At 40.5% G+C, this 11,561-nt stretch overlaps 1 protein-coding gene across 1 annotated transcript in view; it reads left to right on the top strand.

The window, feature by feature from the left end:
• The first annotated feature begins 1,044 nt into the window (after positions 1-1,044).
• rcor1 (REST corepressor 1) overlaps positions 1,045-11,561 on the top strand; it is an 11,938-nt gene continuing 1,421 nt past the window's right edge. The window contains exons 1-13 of the mRNA XM_060880228.1: positions 1,045-1,890; positions 1,991-2,050; positions 5,890-5,970; positions 7,153-7,205; positions 7,404-7,565; positions 7,805-7,923; positions 9,136-9,214; positions 9,490-9,540; positions 9,871-10,068; positions 10,166-10,243; positions 10,415-10,472; positions 10,560-10,798; positions 11,175-11,561. The exon at positions 11,175-11,561 is cut by the window's right edge and continues 1,421 nt beyond it. Of these exons, the coding sequence (XP_060736211.1) occupies positions 1,734-1,890; positions 1,991-2,050; positions 5,890-5,970; positions 7,153-7,205; positions 7,404-7,565; positions 7,805-7,923; positions 9,136-9,214; positions 9,490-9,540; positions 9,871-10,068; positions 10,166-10,243; positions 10,415-10,472; positions 10,560-10,798; positions 11,175-11,216 (1,377 nt within the window). The 5' untranslated portion in view covers positions 1,045-1,733 and the 3' untranslated portion in view covers positions 11,217-11,561. The remainder of the gene's footprint in view (positions 1,891-1,990; positions 2,051-5,889; positions 5,971-7,152; positions 7,206-7,403; positions 7,566-7,804; positions 7,924-9,135; positions 9,215-9,489; positions 9,541-9,870; positions 10,069-10,165; positions 10,244-10,414; positions 10,473-10,559; positions 10,799-11,174) is intronic.

Genomic DNA, 11,561 nt, shown 5'->3' with positions numbered 1-11,561 from the left:
AGTGATCATGTGCTTGACTGATTTACACAGCAGGCAATAATGTTTAAAATGTACCACACTCCTTTGACTCTAAACAAAACTGACAGTAGCTTAGTAAATTAGATAAAGATGAATGAATCAGTTTAACAAGAGCCTGCTTTCAACTGTGGAGGATTTCTGACTGCTGCATTCACCTTTAACACGAATGATATCAGAGATCTGAAAATCCTGTCTCAGTAGCATCGGCAGAGCCGCTGACTGTTCTGAATGGTGGGCAAAATTACATTACACACTGCGATAGTGAAGTCCCAATGGTGGATGAAGATGGAATTGTGTTTTCAGTATGTCTGAGGTCTGAACACATAATGGCAGTGAACAACCCCAAGGCAAGGCAAGGCAAGGCAAGGCAAGGAAAGGAAAGGAAAGGAAAGGAAAGGAAAGGAAAGGGGGCATAGATGCCTTTATTATCGCCACATATACATTACAGCACAGTGGAATTCTTTTCTTCACACATCCCAACTGAGGCGGTTGGGGTTGGAGTTCAGGGGCAGCTATGATACAGCGCCCCTGGAGCAGGGAGGGTTAAGGGCCTTGCTCAAGGGCCCAACAGTGGCAGCTTGGCAGTGCTGGGGCTTAAACGCTGATCCTCCAATCAACAACCCAGAGCCTTAACCACTTGATCCACCGCTGGTACATCACCCCTGTGTATGTGAGGGTCACATAACCATGAACTCCATTATTATTATTTTTTACACATAGACATGATTTTCATTTCCAGAGGCATTATTTTGGGGGCTTTGAACGATCTGGACCTGATAAGAGCATCATTCAGCATACAGAAGAGCAGCAAGTCGTTTATTTTTCTTTCTTTTATTTTTTTTGTGGTGTATTTTTGCACTCTGATGTAGCAAGGTGCAAGAAACGCTCTTTAGGTGGCTTTTACACACACTGATTTCTAAAGGTATCATGAAGTTATTGATGAATAGCACTAACTTGGATCTATCTGTGTAGGTTTTTCACTCCCTCCCCCTCGCTTTTCACTCCCTTTTTCTCCCCGTCAGCAGTTTGACTGAGTGCGTTTCGCTCATTCAGACCTCAGTAGGGCTCTTTACTGTGGAAGTAGTGTGGAAGTGCAGAACTGAACTTCCCTACTGTCTCCGTGCGAAGAGGCTCATATACTTTATTCAACACAGTTGCGTTTTTATTTCCAAACGATATTTTTCCTCCATATTGGACCTTAAAGCGTGTCCTAAAATTAGAGTAACCTCAAATCGAGAATGTTTTTTTGAAAATTGTTCCAATTAACATTTTGGGCGAAATGATTAATTAAATTAGCATTAGCCGATGCTATCTTTGCTAGCTCACTGAAGCTCTGGCTGAAGCTTACAGTGAGTGCTAATAGTTAGCCTGCTAGCTAATCCTATAGACTTAATGTTGTTCGCGTCAGTTAGTGGAACTTAGCTGGGTTGCTATTGCTAACTTCATTCGGCTAAAGCTATTTCTATAGACGGCGCTGCAGTTTCAAGACTTCGCGATTCGTTGTTTTACTGCTTGCGCTCATTCCTGAGGGGATTTGTGCAATTTATTAAGTTGATATTCACACTTCGTTTTTGACACCGAGGCCGCGAATTAGCCTTCATCTCAGTATCTACTTAGCTTAGCCTGTTAGCTTGCTAAGCTAGTCGTGTGTGAGAGAGAGAGACGGAGAGAGAGAGAGAGAGAGACGTAGCCAAAGTTCGGCGCAGTGCATCAAGATGCCCGCGATGTTAGAAAAGGGTACGACGGAGATGTCGGGGAAGAGAAGGGGCAGAAACTCGGTGAATAATCCGACGAAAAGTTTTACTTCGAACGGCAACAGTAACAATTCTTGGGAGGAAGGAAGTTCGCCTTCCTCTAGTGATGACGAGCACGGTAAGTCAGTGTTAGTAGCCTCGGTCACTCGGTACAAGTTCTGACACTTTTTCAGCCTGTTTTATGTCTGACTTTTTGCTTTGTTTTTGTTTGTGAGAAGGTGCAGGAGGGATGCGAGTCGGCCCACAGTTTCAGGCTGTAGTTCCAGATTACGACCCCGGTAAAGTGGACTTGAGTTTTGTGAAGTGTAATGAAGGCGCAGGTTACAGTGTGCGGGAGCCTCGAACACAGCCCGTTGTTTCACTATAGTGTAGTTCACCAGACCTGCATCACACTGCACCATTTACTCCAAACTGATTTACTTATGTGCTTTAAAATAAGATTTCTGGCTGTTTATAGCTTCTATTTTTATGCCGTTCCCTTATCTGCCAATTTTTTTTTTGTCTGGTTTCTTCAATACATTGGAATCACTTGCTTATGTTTATTAAAGTAAACTCTGGTGTTTTTTTTAAATTATAATTTTATTATTATTGTTTCCTCTAAAACTCTTACACACAAGAACAAAATGTCGTTTTTTTTCTAGTACCTTGTAAAATAGGGCCAAAAGTATGTGGACACCAACGAACCTGCCACAACTGTATAGACACACAGAGTCCACTTTATTAGGAACACTTGAACATTCTTTGCAGTTATCCAATCATTGTGCCAGCAGCTTTATATACAGATCAAGAACATCAGTAAATATTTGTCATTTGTTTGACCTTAACCATGGCATAGTTTTGGCAAGATGTCTGTGGTAACTCAAATAAGCTCTGTTTACAGACTCGCTTTTGTATTTTCAGCTTTACTCGCTTAGCGTGCACAGACACAAGGAATTTGTTGTCGTTTTTTAAGGTGCTCTTGGTACATACATACACTTATACATATGGATTTACATATTTACATAGTACTTGAGAAAGAGGCAGTAATTAGAGATGAAGAATGAATTACCAAACACTGGTAATAATCCCTGTATTACCTGTTTAAGCCGGATATGGCATGCGAGAAAAACTGTTTTTGTGCCTAGATGGTCTAGTGCACAGAGATCTGTAGCGTCTTCCTGAAGGGAGAAGTGCAAACGGGTTGTGGTGGGGTGAGAGGGGGCTGTAATGATGTTACCTGCCCGTTTCTTCACTCTAGAGTTGTACAAGTCCTGAAGGTTGGGCAGGTGTAGACCAATGATCCTTTCTGCTGCCCTAACAGTCAGTCTTCTTAAATCAGATTTGCTGGCTGACCCAAACCAAGCGGTTCTAGACGAGCACAAAACCGACTCAATAAGAGCTGAGTAAAACTGCGTCATCTGTGCTTGTGGCAGGTTGAACTTTTTCAGTTGACAAAGGAAGTACAACCTCTGCTGGGCATTTTTCACAATTGAGTCAATTTGAATGTCCTACCTTAGGTCCTGTTAGATGGTGGTTCCCAGGAACTTAATTGACTCCAGTGCAGCCACAGTGCTGTCCATGATGGTGAGTGGGGGTGGGGGGCAGGAGGGTTTCTCCTGAAGTCTACTATCATCTCCACAGTTTTGAGCATGTTCAGCTCCAGATTGTTGTGACTGCACCAGACAGCAAGCCACTCAACCTCTTGTCTGTATGCAGTCGTCTCCGTCCTGGATGAGACAGATGACTGTAGTGTCATCTGCAAATTTCAGGAGCTTGACAGAGGGGTGTTTAGAGGTGCAGTCATTTGTGTAGAGAGGGAAAAGCAGCGGGGAGGGAACGCAGCCCTGAGGAGTCGCAGTCCAGTGCTGATGGTGTGGGTGTTGGATGTGAGTTTTTGCAGCCTCACTCACTGCTGCCTGTCTGTCAGGACGTTGGTGATCCACTGACAGATGGAGGTGAGTACATAGAGCTGTGTCAGTTTTTTCAGGAGGGTATCAATGATGGTGTTGAAGGTGGAGCTGAAATCTACAAAGAAGATTATTGCACAAGTCCCTGGTTTGTCCAGATGTTGGAGGATGTAATGTTGGAGGTGGGCCGCGTCATCCACAGACCTGTTTGCTTGGTAAGCAAACTGCAGGGGTCCAGCAAGGGTCCAGTGATGTCCTACAAGAGGCCAACACCAGCCTCTTAATTGACTCTATGACCACAGACGTTAAAGCAACGAGTCTGTAGTCATTTAACCCTGCGACTTTTGTTTTCTTGGCTACAGGGATTATAGTGGAGTGTGTGAAGCAGAACGGGTCTTCGCACAGCTCCAGTGATCTGTTGAAGGTCAATGTGAAGATGGATGATAGCTGGACAGCACAGGCTTTGAGGCAGGCTGGAGAGACACCATCTGGGCCTTTGGCTTTCCTTATCTTCTGTTTGCTAAAGACTTTGCGTACATCATTTTCACAGATCTTGAGTACAGGCTGAGGAACAGTAGGGGGAGGGTGTTGATGGCCATGTTGTAAGATAGTCAGAGTGGGCATGAGGTGTCAGACCAGGCTTTTGTTTTTCAACCCTGAAGTAGAACCCATTGGTCTCAGTGGTGGGGGGATGGGGTCTTTTAACTGGTGATCACTTTCAGGCCATTCCACTGTAGTCTCATTAGTTGAAAGCTGTTTTTTCAGCTTTTCTGCGTGGTTTTCCTTTGCCACCGTTATCTCCCTATTTGGTGTGTATTTGGCCTGTTTGTACAAACTGTTTGTACAAACTAATGTTTGTTTGTTTTTTGTACCACTTTCTGTAAGTTTTAGAGACTGGTGTGTGTGTGTGTGTGAAAGACTCAAACCAGCGTATCTTGTACCAAATTCTATGCCATGGTTACAGAGATCACACTATTTTAATGGTGCCACACAAATATCTGATTCGATAACAACATGAAAGTACAAGTGTATCTAATAAGTTGGAGTGTGTATGTGTGCTATAGTAGTAGAAGTTCATATATAATATGTAGTTTGGCTGCCAAAAAAACATGCGCTGAGCTAAACTAGTCAAACTGGTAGATGAAACCAGTTTCTAAATTACTGCTAAGACTGCAACATAGGCAAGCTGTTTTACAGAATATGTCATGATAGCAGTTAGAAAACGTAAGCTATTTTAATTATCAATTTAATTAAGAAAAGTGGATGCTGAAAAATACTGTAAATTGCCAGCTTCTAAAGATGGTCTACCAGCATGACTAGTTCAGCCTGTGAACTGGCAGCTAACCAGACCAATTTTTTTTCCATCTAGGATATATCATAATTATATCAGATTGACTAGTAGGTGAGAAGATGGTCATAGTCATATTAATGCAATATACTGCAGTGTAGCCTTTTCATATCTCCATGCAAAGAGCACACTTACGAAACTAATGCCCCTTTGCCACCAAGGCAGTTTGAGTGCTGGTTCAGAGCCTAATTTAAAATCAGTTCTTTCTTTTTCGACACCCAAAGCACCGGCTCTGGACCAGGAAAAGTGGTTCTTAAATAGCACCAAAACATTGCTGGTCTAGACTTAAGAACCTCTTGTGTCAGGGGCTGTGGGTGGGGTTACCGTGACCAAAAAGACAATAGAGAACTTTGTTAGCGCCATTTTTAAATCATTTTAAATCAGGATTCGCCGCGTTTGGATGCCAAGACAACTTTTCACCCTGATATTGCTGTTGCAGACAAAATCACATAATAAAAGATGTTTTTTATTTTTTTGATCATAGAACATAGTAAGTGCCATGCTCACCAGCATTGAGACAAAAAATGGCAACAAAGCAGTCAGAAATCTTTCCATAAAATCTCTGAACGTGACTGCTGCATTGACGCTTGCTTAAAAACCACCAGGAAGATGGCAAAACATCAATGACCACATGTTAATGGACAGTAAATATTGCTTATTGACTTCAGCTCACTTTGAAGAGTGTTTCATTCTATAAGCTGACACTGAGAACACCTTATCCCATAGTCGGTTAGTTTAACCAACACTGTATTTAGTCTGACCACAAGATAAAACGGGCTTTAGCGAGAACAAAACTCTATTAAAAAGCAGATCCGTTTTCTCTGCTTTATTATATGTGACGCTTGTGTGTGTGTGTGTGTGTGTTTTTTTTTCTTCTTGCCAGAAGTGGCCAAGGCAAGCCAGGAAAGAGAGAATCTGGGGATGTTGGTGTGGATTCCTAACCAGACTCTGTCTGAGTCTAAATGTGAGTAGCTGTAATCTCTGAGCTTATATAAATGATCCACTACAGTCCAAAAGCGTGTAAGTAGTGTTAAGTAACAGTTAATGAACAGAAAAGAGCTTGCTTAAATGTCTGCAGCAGCCTAAATATGCACGTGTTCCTCATTTACTTGATTTATTAGCCAGGTATATACATAAGAGAGAACATTTAGAAGATAGCATAAACAACAGAAACCATTTTCCACAATCAGTTTTCAGACTCTACTATGAAACTCAAACTGAACTATGATGTTTCTGTTGATCATCACTGAGATGTTTTACAGCTTTAATATAGTTCACAGATATTAAATTCAGTTGATTGGACATGATTTGGAAATATAAAGCTCCGTGATCCGTTTTAAAGCAATTGGTCATAGATCTGAGAGACAGCATACTGGTTTGACTAGTTGGTCCATTTGATATTACCAAAACATTTGCATTATTTTGTTTACCAGCACAGTCATGGAACGTGTTAATCCGCTTAAACCACAATGGTTTGCCAATGTTCGCAATATTTAATTGATTAATGAACAACATTTCAGCAGGTTAGAGTTCAGTTCAGTGTTGTGACTGCCCTGTTCACACCTACATTATAGTCATGATCAAGTCATTCCCTCACCAGTATCTATCTCTCACTCCCACTCTATTGCCCTTCCTGTGATTTTTGTTTTGTTTTTTTGTTTTTTCTCCATATTTTACTGAGAAACCAGAGAATGTAAACCTTTCTGTTGTACAGACTTCACTGTACTGAGAAGCAACACACTGTGCACTTGCACTTCCATGTAAAAAAAAAAAAAAGGTCTGCTATCAAAGAACATCTCCAAATCACCAAGTACACTTTCCCTTGCTAAACGAAATGTTTTTTTTCTTTCTCTAAGATACTATTAGAATATGTGTTTAAGTCAGTAGATAAACAGTAACGTATAAGAAGGAGCACGATCATGTAGAATCTAGAATCTGATTGGCAGAACGGCGCACTTTAGTTTTGTACAAGCTTACAAAAAACTTTGCGGGGAAAAACCTATTTATACTTTCCATCAAGGTGGATTTTGTCCAAAATTACAGGATAATAAACTCATTGTATAAACCTCTGCTCTGAATATTGATGAATGTCTATTCTCTCCCCCACCCCCTTTGTTTTTCCATTTAAAAAAAAAAAAAAAAAAAGTGGATGAGTATATTGCAATAGCTAAAGAGAAGCATGGGTACAACATGGAACAGGTAAAACTATCTTTTTTTAATGCTTTGTATTTCAGTGCATTTAAGATGTATGTGATTCTCAATCTAATTCAGTTTAATATTTTTGATGCGCAAACTATGTTTCAGGTAATATGATTAATATATAATATAATATGTTAATTGTTAGTTACTAGGAAAGCATCCTTGCCTTTATGTTCTAATATCTTGTTTTCTTAACAGGCATTGGGAATGCTTTTCTGGCACAAACACAACATAGAGAAGTCTTTAGCCGACCTGCCCAACTTCACCCCTTTCCCTGACGAATGGACAGTAGAGGACAAAGTGCTGTTTGAACAAGGTTTCAGCTTTCACGGCAAAACTTTCCACCGCATTCAACAAATGGTGAGCCCCCACAAGCAATTACAAGACTGTGCTTAAAACATGTTAAATCCACCCAAGTTGTATCGTAGGGAATTTACATCCCAGTTTTTTCCCCCAACAAAAGTCTGCAGCTGCAGTGAAACAATGGCGACTAGTGTACGTTCATTTGTCTTTAATGAGTGTAACACTGGGAATAATTGTGGAGGTCTATTTGATCTCAGTGGATACAATATTTTTTTTTTTTTCCTTTCATTTTTCAGCTTCCAGACAAATCCATCGCAAGCCTTGTGCGATTCTATTATTCCTGGAAGAAAACACGCAGCAAGACCAGTGTCATGGACCGCCATGCACGCAAACAGAAGAGGGATCGAGAGGAGAGGTAAGACGTTCATTATACACACAGTCAGGTCTTAGAACTATATTTCTGATTGTATTTTATTGTGTGAAATATTTGTACTGTAAGCGTTTTTCGCATCAAGACTTAGTGACCGGTGTAGGAATCAACAGAGTTCTATGTGTTGCGCTGAATCCAACCCTCCTCAAAAAAATGTAATAAAAAACTTCAGTAATTGGGCAAACTAACATGATCAATTATTAATTATTAATACTTGGTTGCAGGGAAAACCCATAGACTTCCATCCACAGGCAGAAAGTTTCTTCCTTTGTGAGGCTCTGAAGGTCTTTACTTCAGTGGTCTTCAGTTCCTGCATGTTCTTGGGCCGTTTTGCTGTCAGCAAGTGAAATGCATGCTCAGTCAGAGTCAGGATAGGTGACTGGCCTCAGAACATTTCATGTCTGTCTTCTCTTCCCATTATTCTGGTACAAGTTGATCGTAGGTTGTCTATATTCTCTCCGTGTTCTAGAACGTCCGGGTTTTTGCCGTCTTCTCCATCGTGTGGTAAACCCCCTGCATTTATTCTGGTGAAGGTTTCTCTTGATTGTTGCTTTTGACACAGATACGCCTACTTCCTGGAGGGTGTTCTTGGCCTGGCCAACTGTTTTTAAAGGGATTTTTTTTCTTTTTCTTCAAGGAAAGGGTTCTTCTGACATCCATCCCACGTTTTTCAGTGATCCTTTGGTATACCAAATTTCTTGTTGATGTCAAACATTAGACGTGGGGAAAGAATGATCTTGGTGCCTCTGAACGTGGCTCGTTTTTAAGTATTTAAGAAACTATTGATTTTATAAAGAACAATCTCATGTTTCTTCCCTCATTTTAATGTTTGGTGTGAATATTAAGGCTAATAACACGAAGGCTCTTGACCTGTATGTATAAATGAATTTCACTGCTGCCACGTGATTGGCTGTTTGGTGAAATTCCATAAATCAGAAGGAATACAAGTGTTCCTATTAAAGTGGCCGATGTGTGTGTTTATTTATTTATATATATAAAATGATGGGAGGGGTATGCACTTATCTATGTCTGACCACATTTTTTAAAATATAGTCCCACTTTCGCAATTCTTTCCCCAGTTTTAATTTTTAAGGGCAGTAATATTTAACCATTAATCAACATCAAATATCCACTTTGTGTGATGTAACTTTAATCTAATGATTTATTCAAACGAAACTCCTCCTTGTTTTTTTTAAGTGATGACGAGGCTGAAGAGACGACTCTCAACTCTCTAGGTGACACAGAACTTGAATCAAAGAAAGAGGAAAAAAAAGAGGTAGAGATTTTTCTTTTCTTATTATAAAACTTTGTTTACATATAAACTAAAATGGAAAGAACGAACTGATCTTAGGTGTACTTTTGCTGTACTTTTTATTTTATTATTATTATTATTATTTATTTATTTTTTTTTTTTTCCTTTCTTTCGGGAAATGAACTCTCATTCCCGCACACACTTTGATTCTTTTACCTTTGGTCCGTTTTGCAATGTTTTTTTTTCTTCTTCTCCCTGTTTGAAAGAGCATGCAGTATTTATCTCTCTGTTTTTCTCAGGGTTCATCTGGACCTGAGAAACAGGATCCCAAACCTGCACTTGTCCAGAAGGTACCTGTACAAATTTGAATAGATCCATGGCTTGACTCTCATAATGCTTTGCTCTTAAAATGCACTTGATATAGTTTAGTCCTTTTACTTGTTTTTAGTAACGGCACGCTTTTTAGCATCATGTGCATTTTTATCCAGCTGGTGGGAAGTAAGAGTTCCTTTCTTTCCCCAAGCTTTCCTTTCTTCTAGCTGAGTAAATTGCGACATATAGTCTCAATAAATAGTTAAAGGAATTCTAGGACATTTAATCTCTCTCAATGGCTTCTTTTCTTCTATTACAACCTATAGTCGTCTAATAGGTTTGAGTCCAGTTTTCTACCCGTTTTTCAGACAGCGCCTCTCTCCGACAAGCCAGCTCACATTAAAAAGGAAGCACCAGGACCAAGGAACCACCACCGATCCAAGAGAAAGCCTCCCAAAGGCATGCACCTGAACCAGAGTGATGTGACCGCCATGTCGAGCAGCGGCCCAGCCGCCGCCAGCGTCCTCAGGCAGCTGGACATGGAGCTCATCGGCATTAAACGACAGGTCGGTTCTATCTCCTCTACATTCATTTTACATTAACCTACGTGAGCACAGTGTCAGAGGGAACATTTATGCATGTGATTGTGAAACCCGTGTGCAGATCCAGAGCATCAAACAGATCAACAGCGCCTTAAGAGATGCACTCGAAACAGGGGTAGAGGATTTTCGACCTGCTGAGGTAATCACACAGTATGACGTGTCCTACTTCTAGATGTTGATGTTAGCTTTTCTTCTTGTTCTTAAGAATTTTAAAAAGTGGAAGGATTCACTGTTATTAGCTGTCTAGATTTGATTTTGATGATCTTTTCCTGCTTATTATTTGTCTAATTTAAGCACACTGTTTTCAAAGGTGAATCAGAAATTTAACACACGCTGGACTACAGAGGAGCAGCTTCTTGCTGTACAAGGTAAATTTGCAGGGTGTTTTTTGCTAATTCGTTTTTTCTAGCTGTGTTTATTTCTGCCAAATATTTATTTTCTCCTCGATTTTACAGCTATAAGGAAATACGGAAGGGATTTTCAGGCCATTTCCGATGTCATCGGCAACAAGTCTGTGGTGCAGGTGAAGAACTTCTTCGTAAACTACCGTCGCCGCTTCAATCTGGATGAGGTGTTGCAGGAGTGGGAGGCGGAGCACGGCGTGGAAGCCTCCAAGAGCTCGGAGGAAGAGAAAATGGAGGTGTCATCTGAGGAAGGAACCACCACACCTGTACCACCAGAGGACCAGAAGGAGGTCTGAAGATCTTGAACTAAGACATCACATTTCATATCCTGTTTTGAAAATACTCCAGCTGTCTAAAGTTTGGCAGCATCTTTTTTTTTTTTACTGCGATTTTTTTTGTCAGAATACCCTTTAATTGTGCAAGTAATGTTAATTTTTAATATTTATTAACGTAAATTTAATAAATAACAAAAACTTTTCCAATGTTAAACCAAATTACAATTGGAAAAAAAAACTAATTTTTTACTTAGAAATTAAAATGTTTTGAAGAGCTTGTCTCTTCAGAGGAACATGTGTAATGCACCAAGACTGAGGTTTTTTGTATCAGAGCATAAAGAAGGTGATCTAAGTGAATAATAACCTTTTTTTTTTTTTAAATATTGTCCAGGAACCGATGCCCACAGAAGCACAGACCCCCTCGGCCTCCTGAGTGACAACATCTGAGGGATCAGATGCTCCTGATCCTACTGCAGTCTCCAATCCAGTTGAAGGAATGTCGTGCTGAAGAGGCACCGACTCGTACCCACCATTCCCACCAGTCTCCTTTGCTGCTGTTCCTTTGACTCAGTTGAAATCTATGATTCTTATATGTCCTGCAATTTGGAATCTCACCTGGCCCAACCCAGGAATAAGGATAGTCTTTACTTTTGTATCGTCACTGCCAGCAGGAAATAGTCTGTCAGGTCGATGTTGTGCCTGGTGCTTCAAGCACTGTATTTACTGAACCTTCAGAAACACCGTGGACGCTGGATGGGTTTGTGAGCTTATCAACAGA

Source organism: Tachysurus vachellii, chromosome 10, assembly GCF_030014155.1.
Source record: "Tachysurus vachellii isolate PV-2020 chromosome 10, HZAU_Pvac_v1, whole genome shotgun sequence".
NCBI lineage: Eukaryota > Metazoa > Chordata > Actinopteri > Siluriformes > Bagridae > Tachysurus > Tachysurus vachellii.
The sequence above is the reverse complement of the archived record's forward strand: the minus strand, read 5'-3'. Positions and strand labels throughout refer to the sequence as shown.